This window comes from Pundamilia nyererei, unplaced genomic scaffold, assembly GCF_000239375.1.
Source record: "Pundamilia nyererei isolate P.nyererei 1_Seehausen unplaced genomic scaffold, PunNye1.0 scaffold00065, whole genome shotgun sequence".
NCBI classification, from domain to species: Eukaryota; Metazoa; Chordata; class Actinopteri; order Cichliformes; family Cichlidae; genus Pundamilia; species Pundamilia nyererei.
Window position 1 is genome coordinate 2,438,164 of NW_005187466.1, and position 14,617 is coordinate 2,452,780.

The window sequence follows — 14,617 nt, forward strand, 5'->3', positions numbered from 1 at the left end:
ACAGTAATGTGTCTTTGTAATTAAATTGGCTGAATGTGGAAAAACTGAGAAAATTCAACCTGCACTTGTTTTCTCAAATCTCAGACTGACCTTAATTATTTATTTTAAATAGAATGTTAATTGAAGGTGAATATCTTAAGCACATAGTAAAACTTATTTACACCACACAATAATTTAAAGGGGGGGTTGCGGTTGAGGGGGAAACTGGTTTGTGCTATTTAAGCTACCTTGACATTCAGATCTTTGCACTGTCTGTATACAGAAACTTTTTGTCCTATATGCTTAAAAATCAAGCCGCTAGTAGACATAGACTAAAGACTATATTTCTAAGTGTCATAATCTTACAGCCTAATATTAATAATTTGGTTGCTTCCATCTTTTCTCAACTTTATTGCCATGTTTGTGTCTACACACTCACTAAATTCCTTGCATGCATGAACACACCAGGCCAGTAAAGACAGGGGGGAAAAAAGATCCACTAGTGCCGCCATTTATTCTACAAACCATTCGCTTAACTTTTCTTGACTTGGAAAAAAAAAAACACGTCAGGATTAGCTCTCTGTGGTCCAAAACAGAACCAAGATGCAAATTCTTTTTAAACTGTAATCCCCCTACATGCAGTGGATATGTGCGTAACCTCTATCATACAGTGAGAAAAGCCTGGTTTGACCACTTCTCCAAAACTGCAAATGACCCTAATCTAATGAATCTCTCACCATGAACAGGTAATACAGGTAAAACAGGAAATACAACTTTATTAAATTCATTCACTTATTTTTATGACTGTCAGTCTTGCAAATGTTGAGTTTTCAGATGTTTTGAGACTGTGTAGAACTTTGATTCAAAATCATCACCTCATCTTCATACAGTCGTTAATGCCAACTGCACCATCTGGCATCGTCAGTGTGGCTTGCATTAAAATGAAATGGGTGGGAAAAAATGAAAATGAATTGTTGGCACGGTGGTTAGCACTGTTGGCTCACAGCAAGAAGTTTCTGAGTTCAATTCTACCATCAGGCCAGGGTCTTCCTGTATGGATTTTGCATGTTTGCGCGGGTTCTCCCTGGGTACTCTGGCTTCCTCCCAGAGACATGCAGTTAGTGGGAATAGGTTAACTGGAAATTTTAAATTGTCCATAGGTGCGAATGGTTGTCCTCTTCTAAGTGTCAGCCCTGCAACAGACTGGTGACCTGTCCAGGGTGTACCCTGCCTCTCGCTCTAAGATACCTTGCATAGGCAGTAATTCATTAGTTTAAACTGAATTTTACAATATTTTACTCTAAATTGTGGTGGAGTATAAAACAAGGAATAAAAGAAATTATTCTAAAAAAAAGTACAAGTTCTTTATACATACTGTTACAATGGTGGATATTCATTTCACATTTTAAGTTTCAATTAATGAGGTTACTGTCTGTATAATCCCTCTGAGCAAAGGGCTCAGACTCCAGGCTGCTCTGAATGTCCCGTGTCAGCAAAAGAATCATGCTGTTGGATCTTAATGATGTTAGTGAGGGCATAAATAATTAATCTCAGACTGTGAGCACAGTAGCCACACCCACCTGCTGTTCAAAACTTTCTAAGGTTGGTTAGACGCAGCCAAGCAGAAGAAAGTTGCCTTAAGGGAAGATTTGACCTATTTTTACATTTGCAGTCAAAATACCCTATATGACACCTGCTGAACTTTGAAGGATATTGTGGGAATCTCAAAGCAGTGAAACAGTAAAGTGGGAGTATGTAGTGCACATTAAGAACAGAGGTCTGCAGAGGTGAAAAGGTGCCTTGCTAGAGGGGGCGTTTACATAGATCTGTAATAGGGAGACATGGTGTTGCAGTGGTTAGTAGTCTCACCTCAGAGCAAGAAGATTCTGCCATGAATTAACAAATTTGTTTACTAGAACATTTTTGTGTTTGGTTAATTAATGTTGACTTAATATTGATAATTATAGATGGCATTTTCTTTTGATACAGCAATGATCACAGTGCTTAATGCTTGTAATATTTATAAATATTTATAAATTATATACTAACTTTATTTAAATATATTTAAATGAGTATGGCTGTTAAATTGAACGGAATTACCTAGAATTGAAGGCTGCTTTCACAACCTTTTTGTTTTGTTTTGTTTTTTTGTAACTAGTCTTGTCTGGCAACGTTTGCAATCACAGTTATGATCTGTGGTAAATAAGTTTTCTTTTCCAAGGCAAGTAAAGACAAAAGTTCAGACTTTTTCTCAGAATTCTGAAAAACAATGATTGTGCATACAAAGAGGAGGTACTGAGGCACACAGAAACGCTCTGCAGAGAGTCATAAAAGCTCACAAAACATCACAATCCAACAGCTACCTACCCTGGAAGACCTATCCTTACCTCTCATTACCTGGGCAGTTACCTGGAAAGTTTATCTCATCCCACCCATTATCTGTTTGAAACGTTAACCTCAAGAAAACATCACAATCTGTTAAAACAAGCAGCACACAATTAATCTGTGAGATTGTCACACGATTTTGTAACATTTTCAAACAAGATCTAGAGCGTGATTAAAGTGGTGGGTGGGTTCTTTTACATTGTGAATAAAGCCAGTTGAGTCTAATAATAGATTATATGACCTGATGAGCTTTAGTAGTTACATGGATGTTAAAATCACACAAAATAATTATTTTTATCTGAGCTGAGCACTAAACCAGATTCAAAAGTCTGAGTAAGGCTTTAGATAACAATAGATAACAACAAATAAAACTGTTTTTTGAGTTTTCCAGCTAGTGTGGCCAAGGCTAAACTTCAGGTTTTCAAATGAATTAAAACTCTTTGTCTATGGTTGATTAACAATCCGAGTAACCAGGTTTCTGTTACAACATGGTGATTATGTTAATTTAAATGACTTAAAATTAGCCAAATTACTTATTGTAAATACTTTAAATACAGTAAGTAAATATGCAAAAGCTGCATGTCAGACTCACACATGATACGTTTATCTGTCTATATAAAAGCTTATTTTTCTCAAAATACTACTTAAACTGTAACGATGCAACTCTGTATGACGTAATGCACGTTTTGTATTTCTGTGTTATCACCACAAGGTGGAGGCATTGAATCTATGCGCACCACCCGAGCCACTGTTTGTCAAGTATGATTTGTGTTGGTCTGGACGAGGAAGCTGGCAGTTATTGTTTATGCAACACAACACACATCCTTATTAACAAATACATTTATTCTGACATTTACTTTCGGTCTTCCTGCTTTCACACCGCGTATCCAGTCCAGGCAGAACACGTTTGATCGATTCTGTATCTTGAACAAAAGCCTAACAAAAGCCTGTGAGAATCAGTGACCTTTGAGCTCTTTGATTCTCCACAGCCTACCCCTGGGCGCTCTTGCATGACCCTCGTAGCAAAACATAAACCGAAAGAGATTTCTTTGTGTTGTCGTAGTAGTTGCTCATTCTCATGCACAGAAGCAAAACCAGTCACAAAACTCCAAACATTTTTAAACAAAAGTTGATAAAGTGTTACCTCTTCGACATTATCTCAGGAGGCGGAATGCTTTTTGCATACCCCCACCCCCTAAGGGTTTACTAGATCAATGAGTCAGATTACAGTCCCAGCTGGTTTCTGGGACATGATAGGCGGAAAACCAACTTGTTATCGCTGTACGTCAGGCTTCGACTTGCAGCAGCTTAAACCCCGACACCATTGTTCACACAACTTTAGGCCTCTGTGACATCCGTGTTTCCTGAACAAGCAGCGGCTCATGCAACAGCTGAGCAGGAAATTCTGGCGAGGGAAACTTTACCAATTAACACAGTCATTCATGTTTAGAAAGGCTTTTTGGATTCATTAAAAAAAATGATGATGGGGGGGGGGGTCTCCTTTCCTAGATCTTTCCAGTAAGCTCTGAATGTATCACGTTATGTTTTTCTTCCCGGGAGAAACTTGGAAAAAACCTCACACATAAACACGTTTTAATCCCAAATAAATGACATAACCATAGGCAGTTTCAGGAGGTTAAGTCTTGGACATGCATGCATGTATACATGAATGCACTTGTGTGTGGATCTGTGTGTAGTTGTGCCGCTTGTAAATTGATCCCTCCTGCTCTTGCTGGTTCGTTGTGCAGAGAAGGGGCGAGGAGGAGGAGGAGGAGGAGGAAGAAAAGGAGGAGGAGGGAGCTGAAACAGGAAGGAAAGCAGGCGGAGAGGGACGGGAGGGAGGCTGTGAATGCTAACAAGCCCCGTCGTAACCGTATAGCTGTGTAGGTAGGGTTTGATAACACATCTTGCAATGGAGAGGAACGACGACCACTATTAAAACTCCTACTATGCGCCAGCGCAGAGTCCGCCTTGCGCGCGTGCAGCAGCCTCACCGTCGTCGGCACGTTTGATCAGAAAAACCGTCTTTTTTCCTCTGAGTGAAATGTATCGCGACTGCTCGGGATTCACATTCTGACAATGGAGATTGAAAATATCGTGGCCAACACGGTTCTCCTGAAGGCACGGGAAGGTAAGTTCAGCTTAATGGCTTCAAGAATGAATCGTCTTTTCTCCCCCTCTTCGGCGACTTGGCCGTAGCTTTCCGCCTGTCCTTCTCGGGATTTATGCCTTCCCTGTCTCGCATCCCTGCGCAGTGCTTTGTCTCCGGGCAGAACCCAAACATGTTCTGCCGAAATCTGCTGCTCGCACTAGAACTGCACGCAGATTCACCGGGGCACCTTAACGTAAGGCCCCGAAGGCTGGAGATGAACAAGGCAGGGAGTGTTTGCAGCATCGTGTTTAGATGGCTGCGTTAAATTGAAGGCTGTCGAGCGAATTTTTTCACACAGGCGGCAGTGGTTTGATGGATATTTACGATGACATAACAGACATTTAATGATATCCACGTTATTGACTGTGGAGCGAAATTCGGCTGCGCAGCGGGGATCTTTGCGCCGGTGCCTTCTTACCTGTCATTGTAGGTTTCGGTGTGTTTAAAGCCTAATTAGGCAGGTAAAGTCAGCGTGTGGCGTTTTGACGCAGAAGTATGCGGCTGCATTGGCTGTTGATTAGACGGGAAGGGGGTTATGTGATAGTGAGGGGCTTCTGGAGACTAGAAGGTAGCCCCGGCGGCCCAGGCTCCACAGCCTCGATCGTGCACACTGCTCAGTGGGCCGGGGATCCCACAGAGGCAGCTCACCTGGAGGTGGAAAAGAGGCGAGTATCCATCTGTTTTCCATGAGATGGCAGAGCAGCGAGGCCACTTTTGTAGCCAGTGAGTGGGCGCTGGGTGGGTGTGCAACACTGTATCAGCAGCCTGAGGAGGGGCGGGGGGAGAGAAGAAGTGTAATTACTGCTCAACGATTTCCACTCGTGTTTTTTCTCTCTTTCTTCCCCTTCCAAACAAAATCGAGCAGGAGGCTTTGTGATTTCAGATGATATTATGCAAGCTGATGCATTTTTCTCGAAAGCAAATTCACTCACAAGCCCGAAAGGCTGGAGTGGGGGTCGCGCCTCGGTGTGCAGAGGCCTTCCCTGCTTATGGTTTACATTATATTCAGAATGCGTTTCAGTTGGAGACTGAACGCCAACACTGCCGTGAAATGGATTGTTCACGGCAGCTGTGAATCCATTTCATAGCAGCAGTTGCTCCGTACGAGACAAAGCACCAGGCTCTCCTTTCGCTGCCTTTAAATGGTGCTCGGCAAAGGCTTCCCACGAATGTCCCGATATTACTGCACAAGAGTCGGATCTACAGGCTCAATACCTGCCGGAGTTCACCTTCTCTTATCACCCCCCTCGGAGGCCCTCGGAGCACAAAGATAGTGGGAAGAGCACATCTGTCAACAATTTCACAATGTTATACATAATTAAAGCACTGGAAACGGAAAGATTTATTGATTAACCGGATAGTCATTTAACAGGCAGTTGATCACATCAGTTTATTGAGCGAAAATACAAAGCTCTAGCTTATTACACCTTTACACTGTTTTTATTTGGTTGGAAAGGGTGGAAAGTGAAATCACCAGCACCACAAGCATCCTCCTTATAGTTAGAGTTGCGTTTTTATATTTCTCCCTGCTATGCTATTCACCATTCATTGTCTTAATTATCATTAAGCCTAAAACAGCTAACAGCCCCTCAGTTTATGTCTGGAAGGTTCACTGGAGACTAGTTGGATGTTAAATCATCTTTCCATAGGTGGGTGTTCTCAGCTGGCAAAGTCTTTCACAATGGCAGAGTAACTAGTTGCAGAGCGAACAGCACCTTTAAAAGCACACAAATCCAGACAGAAAGCAGCTTCTATGCATCACATTTCAGTGGCCTTCTATCCAAGAGTCTCTCTTTGGTTACCTTCATGCCATACTGTACATAACAGCGTTTGCGTGACCCTGCTGATGTGTCTTTCAGCAAGACATTAAATCACTTGCTCTGTAGCTCTCTGACCTCACTGTGGAGAGAGAAAATTACAGATTATTAGTCTTAAGCTGTGCAAACCAACTCGGGTTCTGTTGACAGTTTTCGTCTTCTCTGAATTACCTCTACACAATTGTTGGTGTCCAGAAAACTGTTGAGTGTCACTTTATACAGTCATTCTTTATACACCTGTGCATGTGAAACTGGGTGGCCACAGTGAGAAGTGTTATAATAGGGTGTGTTCAGTCTGGCACAGTGGAAATGACATGCGTCAAAGGAAGTGGTTTGAGATGACACTGCTCCTGATGCTCCACACCCCTGCCTATGCGAATTTCACACATGCATTTGTTATAAAATGTAAAAGGAAAAGCGTAACAATAACGGTATTTAATTGATGGGGCGGCGGTCTTAAACTTTGACGTGAAGTTAAACAGAAAGTCCCGAAGTTTGAAGACGTTTGGGGGAAGACCAAGAAGAAAACGACTTCAACCGAAAAATCAAGAGTTCCTCCTAACGCAGCAGTTTCATTAAGCATCCCACGATGAAGTGTATTAATCATTGTGTTAAGCAACCATGTTCAATATTTAACTGTAAATAAACAAACCTGACCACTACATATTTGATGTGTGGTTTTGGTGGTTCATGTTCACAGAAAATATTTAATACATGACATTTAAACACGGGCACTTGAGATCATTTAAAAAAAAAACCCAAAAAACTGTTATCATAGTTTGTCTTGCAGACTCCACTGTTTACAATACTTTGCAGGCACCTGAGTTGGCAGAGCACCCTATCACAGAGGAGCAGATGGTGGCGTGAAGAGTGCTGAGGAAAAATTATGTTTACTCTTCTGCTGTAAAAAGTTCTCCTCCCATTGCACTTATATGTCAGAGTGTTTTTAATGGCTGCATTGCAGAGACCTTTTGGTGATCAGTTTCAATATAACAGTGGTTTACGTGAAATGGGAAAGATGTTTAGGCACACACTGGTATATTGCTTTTAAGCAAACAGTACAGCTGTGTCTTAATTAGGAGATTATGAAGGAAGCCAGAAACTTTATGAGACACGTCTTCCCTTTGTACACCTGGAAAAATAAACTAATGCTGAAGCTTAATATTAGCAGTGGTGTTGTAAACAGTTAAGAACGGAAAAGGTTCCTAGAAAAATCCAGACATGTATCCAGTAATGCTGACAGATGACAGCACTTTAACATCTCAGGCTTAATTTATATCTTAGAACAAAACAAAATGCCTTAACTGGTATTACCATATGTATTAAAGCTGCACTTTACAAGTTTAAACTGCTGAGGATCATGGGTGTTGTAGTACTTTTTTTTTTCAGCTAGCTCTCGGGCCTTTTGGTGAAGCTTGACTTGAAACTGCTAACACAGTGTGTTACTGTTGGCGAGTCTTTGGTGCCGGTATTAGAAATTAGTTGCCTTTGAAACTGCGTTTCCCAGAGTGCTCTTTGAGAGCCTGCATTGACTTGTTGTATTCAGCTGTGTGTTATAAATATAGTTGCTGGAAGAGGATTGGTGATGACATGATGGGGGCAAAGAGGAAAAAAAAAAAATTTCTCTTCAATCAGAACATTTTGTCTTTGACTGAATGATATTTAGTTTGTTTTTTTCATGTCATTTGATGGGTGTTTTCTGTTTGTTTCTGTAGAACAGCAGATCTGCGAAGCTGTCACAGAAATCAGATAGCTTTAAAAAAAAAAAAAAATCACAAAACAATAAAAAACATCAGCAACTATTCTTAAATATTGAGAGACTGGAAATGCACTGATCTGACTGTCCTGCAATATAAGTATTATGCATTTGATAAATGGAAATATGCTCTTGTATCCTGTTAAAGCAGAAATCTTAATTTGTTTCAGCTGTCACCAACTTTACATTCATCTCCTGGGACGCAAACGCAGTATAATCGCTAAGTAGTAATGTGAATTATCTACAGAAGACTATGGTAAAGGGTTAGATAACTCCACTGGAGACCTCGACATGTAATCACCAAGAGTTACGCTAAAGAGACTGAACCTACGTGGTATTTCAATCTCGGACTTTCTGGAATTAAATGTAATCACAGACCTAAAATGGAAGGAATGTGGATTGTCCAGCGCTCACATGAGCTTTGATATTTTTTTCTCTCTCAAATTTCTTTTGCAATAGAACAATACAGGTATAAGCAGATATGGCTGCGTTAGTGTTGGTGTCACTAACCTCTGTGCGTGCGCTGCCCTCTCCTTACCACCATTCAAACTTGAATCCCGTCACTCCTCTCAGACCACTTGTGAGGGTTTTTCTGTGACGTTAGCCAGCGTAGCTTTATTAGTTTTGTGGTTGTAGCTGGGCTAACACTCGTTGTCATCACTCTGGGGTGTTTCCTCCAGCTGAGGCTCATAAAACACATTGCTTTGTGACTGTCCCTTGATGTGGGACTCATTTTACAGTTATTACACCCACAAATGGGCTGTGCGGAGAACGAGATGCACTGTGTTGCGTACTCGGCTCTGCTGCATACCTTTAGCAGGGATGCTTAGCTGGGTGGCTGCTGGGATGTTCATTAACATGTCTTCTTGGCAAGCTGAGTAAACATGAAGAGGCACTTTTGAAGCACTTTATGAACATCTATTAAATGTTAAATGGGCATTCTTCCTACGACAACCCAGCTGTCAGTCTGCTTTTAACAATGCGTAGGTTATGTGTAAGAGCTGATTCGGAGTGTTGTGGTGACTTATGCTTTGTTTCTCTAAAGAGGTTTTTTAGAAGTTGTAGGAAGTGTATTAAATGCCCCTAAAGATTTTTCATGCTTTATACATTTTTCTTTTTATAACATTAATAAAGTCGCAGTTTTAGATTCTGTCCTTGGTAAATTTCACGTCAGTCCTGCCTTCAAATATGACTCGATGTGTTGTCCTGTTAAAGCTCATTTTCAAGGTGTAATCTCTTCTATGTGTCCTGTGCTCAAGGGCCCCGTTCTGGGAAGGCCTCTTTTCTGTGTTTCAGTTTTCCCTGCCAGGCTATGAAATTAACCATTCCACCCTTCGTCGAAGAGACAGCTGTAGATAACTCCCAGATGATTAACCTTTAAGTTTGTTCTCTTAAACCCACATGAAGTCTGTCGGTATCTTGCTCAAGTTTAGTCTGACCATGTTCCCGTACTGTCCTTCCCTCCCCCTTCTCCCCTAAGACACTGTGAAAACAAGGGTCAGTTTTCAAGCACGCCTCGGCTCGGTTTAATGGAATACCTCAAGCACAGAGACATGAGGAAGAAAAGGTCTTGCAAAACACCATAGCACGCTGCTGGAATGAGCACGGGAGCTTGTTTATGTGCAAAGTGCTGTGCTCTGTGTGTGTGTGTGTGTGTGTGTGCTCGTGCTTGTCATTTTGCTCATGTGAGAAATTGCTTGTCCTACCTCATGTGAGATCCGCTGCCCCCCCCACGCACTGCCGACTTCTTCGTTTGTTGTCACTGGAATTTACTGTGATGTTGCAGCGTTCCTCGCAGTTTTGCACGCGAGCCACTCTTTCTCTCAGGGCCATATGGAGGAGGAGGAAAGTCTGGTTATAAAGAATTAATGAAGGCATAACGGGAGAAGAGAACTGTTTATATATGGAGGGCAGCAAGAGGCTGAATCAGAACATGTGAGCGAGGTGAGGAGTAGAGCAGAGCAGAGCTGGCTGATATTCACATGTTTCTCTTTTCCTCTCTCTCAGCTGATGTGTGTCTTTCAGTGCAAGTATACAGATGGATTACCTTACGCAAACACTGGGCCTTTGCTTTCAATAGGCAACACAGATACTCACAGCTAATATTTTCCTTATCAGGGGCTGCACCAGCCAATCACACACTGTATGAGAGTGACTGGGAAAGCAACAGACCATTCATTTATCATGGCCAGGCTCCATTGTGCCTATGTGCGTGTGCATGCTCGTATTACAATGGGCCTAAACTATGTGTGACCCTCTTTCATTTCCTACTATTTAAGTCGTGTTTTTGGGAGACGGCTGCGGCAGTCCAATACAAACCTCCACCTATGCTGCTGCTGTTGGACAGGCTTCAAATCAGAAGAAGCGCCGAATATTCAGGATGTGATTGTACTGAGTAAGAATATCCTGGTAAACATTATTATCAGTGTTTTGAAAGTTAGAAAAACGTTTCTCATGTGCAATGTAGTTAATTTACTCAACAATGTTTTTGGCTTATTACCTCTCTCTGTGCCAAAAGTACATGGTGACCCCCATCTTTGACCTTCACGCAGCTTTTTATGTCAGAGTTCAAAGAAGTAAACCTTCACGTACTCATTAAAAGTCACTCTGCGTAAGTGTGTAGCCTAACTGGCTGAATCATATTGTGTGAATACGGGCTGCTTACTGCCACGGTCAGGCTGTGACTGTCACAGACGAGTTGGATTTTCTGGCCTTGTGGCTGTTATTCCGAGTGTCAGCATGTGACATGTGTTCATCAGATGGCCGGGCGTCTTCCGCCATATGGTGATTCAAAATAAAAACGAGTTGTGATGACAGCAGCGCTGCTCTATGTTCACGGTAACATCTGAAGAAGCTGGGAATCACAGCAGAGAAAATACTCGGTGATGGTGTTTTGTCGTTTAAGTGTTTTAGAACTGTTGTTTTCTAGTTCCCAATATCGGAGCAAATAAGACTTTTCATCTTATTTTTAAATAACGCTTTTTTGTTAGAGTGTATTTTTCTGAGTATTAAAATGATCATTTGTGGCACACAGAGATAAAAAGTTGCCCTCCTCCTGATGTCAATGGCACCAGCCACACAAGGGCCATATCAAGGCCAGCAAACTTGGGGTCTATGTGGTTATTACTTCGAGATGTACCTCCTGCCTAAATGTTATTGCAGTTTTTTAACATTTTTATTGCAGTTTTAGTTTGCTATGACCCTTCATGGCGATGGTGGGATAATATAATCTGATTCACTAAAGAAAACATGTAATGTTTTTGAAAAACATGACAAAGGTTTCGCCATATCTCGACTCAACTGATCTCTAGAAGTTGTTAGAAAAACAGGTTCGATCCACGGAGGCTTCACCTTGTACCTTACTGAACTTTCTGCTGCTTGGTGCCTAAAGCCCTCAGACGTCTTGTGGAGTCCATGGAGTGCAGAGCTGTTTTGGATTTAGATGCATCCTCGATGCACTAATCGTCTGACTGATTTGCGTCTCTGTTTTGTCTCACCTGTTTCCAGGCAGAAACTGTTTTTGTCTCACTTGTAAGGCCTAATTGTACTATTATATACTATTATATACATTCTGTGAAATAACTAGTGAACTCTATTTGAACTGGTATTAATAAAAGGCAAATCTGAAGTGTGGATTTGTAACTGCTGCAGGAATTAGGATGTGGCTGGGCAGGGGGAGCTGCGCTGAAACGATACTGCTACAGTCGAATGTGCAACCTCCAGTCTGGCTTCTTCTTTCACTTGAGATGAAAGAGAGATGAAAGAAGTAAAGGCAGTGATATAGGGATGTCACCGGACTGAATTTGTCTTGCACGGGAGCACCAGTGATCACAGAGTAGGAGAAAACGCAGACTCAAAAGAGGACAATGAATGTACATTCATTAAAGCAGTCATAACTCACCTCAGACAGAACTGCAAACAGTAGCTCCATGAAGATACTTAGTGTACACATGTGCTCTTTTTATTTTTTCTGCAGTCTCAGTTTTATACGTGTCTAACCGGTTAGACTTGAAACTTCAGAAAATACACTAAAATACACTTCAGGAAGATAAATAACACTGCTAGTGACTTTGTCTGCTGTAATTTGTATTTATTTATTTATATATATTTGTGCGTATATAATTTCTCTATTCACATTTGAACAAATGGCACTTGTGTCCCCTTTAACAAATGACAGACTGTTGGCTGTTATCAAAAAGAAAGACGTGGTTACATAAAGTTACTTTAAACAAGCTGAGTGTTATGTTGGGTCATCTATTCAGCTGTTGCCAAAGCAGTTTTTCTGGCCTTTTTTGTGGCATTTTGCTTTGGTTGGATGGGTGACAGTACCGAGTGACAGGAAACAAGGGGAAATGGAGAGGGGAGTGATGTGAGGCAACTGTGGCCAGTCTAACTCAAACCAGAAAAGCTGGTGACATGTTACTACATTTTACTGATGTACGACCGGGATGACCCCGCTTTCTATAACTTTTTTTCTTTCAGGAAAGGAATGTGCATTCTCGCATATCCTCAAGCTGCATGTCTTGTTTTTGATGTCAGACTTCCTCAGTCCGTCTTAGGTTTTTTTGTCTCGTCACTGCAGCACATGCGTCGGACGTTTGCAGATCTTGCTTGGTGATCTCAGCGCTGGCTGTAGCTCGGCTATGAATGAGCAAAACTTCTCTGAAGTCAGTGTTTATGGAGGGCCCCGTTTTCTCGAAGGGGAGAACCAAAGTTAAATAAATACTTGCTCCATCCTGTCTGCATTAAGGGCCTGCACACATGGCTTTGACGTCAGAGTGACTTTAAACAGGGTGGGGTGGCCCAGCCGGCTCTGACAAGCATGAGCACACTCGCGCATACACACATTCTTCAAAAGCTTGCTATTAAAATCTTTTTTCTTTTCAATATCTTTGTCTATCTGGTGTTTTTTGTCAGTTCTTTCCTGTTTCCTTCTCTTTCTTTCCATCGGAAATTTGAGTCTCGTGTAATTTTACAGCATAGAGCCCATTAGCTGAAACACTCACATTTCCTACTCACAGTATAAGAAGGCAACACGAGAGAAGTAAATCTCTGTCTATTTCTTACTTTCTGCAGAGCAAGTTTGATTGTATTCATCAATCTTGCAGTGTTTTTGGCTCAATATATTTGCAGACTTTTCCTGCAACTGGCCATCATCACACAGCGTGTGCAACAGCCAATTCAACATTTGGCTTCAACATTTTTCTTCGATGGCCTCTTTTGTGTATTCAGTTTTCCTGCAACAAGGAAACATAGCTTTGTGTGTGTGTGTATGTGTGTGTGGTGTGTGTGTCCTGGAGCCTCACAACAGGTCCGTCAGCATACCTGTCTTCAACAACCTGATGCCACATGATTTTAAAAGCTTCATATATTAACAAGCAGTTCCAGTTAAACAGTGTAAGTTTTCTCACGGTTAAAAGAAAAAAAAATAAAAAATTTTTGGTAATGTGTGTACTACTGTTGCATGTTGCATGTAAAACAAATTCAGGCAGTTTGTTCAGGGTGAAAATCAACAAGCAACAGACAGCAAAGTCAGAAAGTTGAACTCTTTCATATTTTATTTTTTAAAGTAGTTTGATGCAGAAGAAGATGTATGAGGATGTTGTTTTTGTAGTGTTCTGAGCGTGCACACTGTTCGTTCTGCACACTGTTCGTTCTGCAGGTGTTTGACCGTCATGGCCTCCTGTGAGATTTTGTGCTGAAGCTGTCACATGTCTCTGCCAGGCCAGCTGGTGTCTAGTGAACTTTGGGGCAGAGGATTTCCCTCTCTGTTTTCATAATCAAACTGTCTATGTTGCTCACTCACACTTAGGCTGGCTGATGTACTGATGTAACATAGTAATCGAGAAAAACCAACATTAATCATTTTAAATTCACTGACTGTGAAACAAGAAGATGGGTTGCTCTCTTCCCCTGATAGAATTTTTTGTCACATATAAATACTAATGTTTCTTTTTAAATTTATTAAAACATGCAGAAATGCATCTACTTTTAAATTTTTAAAAGAAAAGATTTTCAGAATTAGAAATGCACAGACTTATCAAACATTAATACTGGCCCCTATTCTCCTTGTTGACTGTCACAGTACTGTGAGCGCATAAAATGTCAGTATTGCATGTTTTAAAATCAGGTAACCACTTGCATAAATTTACCACAAGCTTCAAACATTTATCCACAAAAAGTCCACAACTATCCATCCATTCATCCATTTTCTTCCGCTTAACCAAATCATGGGAAAACATACCAAACAAAAAAGCTTTATCTATTCCAGGATTGTTGACAGATTTTCACATGTCTGCATATTTTACTTTTAAACACATAGGATCTTGATATTCAGAGATCTTCAGACATAGTCATAAGAGTGTTGATCATCCATTTGTCTGCGGCATAAGCAAACACGCAAGCCTGTCTGAAGGGAGGAGGTTTTCAGGAAGGTAGACTGCCTTGTATTTGCATCCTTTTTGTATAATAGACAGTCCAGAGGCAGATATGAAATGATTAGAGATGAGAATTGGCTAAAGACATTTA

At 41.2% G+C, this 14,617-nt stretch overlaps 1 protein-coding gene across 2 annotated transcripts in view; it reads left to right on the plus strand.

Moving 5' to 3' along the window:
- The first annotated feature begins 4,165 nt into the window (after positions 1 to 4,165).
- grk4 (G protein-coupled receptor kinase 4) overlaps positions 4,166 to 14,617 on the plus strand; it is a 52,067-nt gene continuing 41,615 nt past the window's right edge. For both annotated transcript variants that reach the window (XM_005735835.1, XM_005735836.1), the window contains exon 1: positions 4,166 to 4,495. In XM_005735835.1, coding sequence (XP_005735892.1) covers positions 4,444 to 4,495 — 52 coding nt within the window. In that variant the 5' untranslated portion in view covers positions 4,166 to 4,443. The remainder of the gene's footprint in view (positions 4,496 to 14,617) is intronic.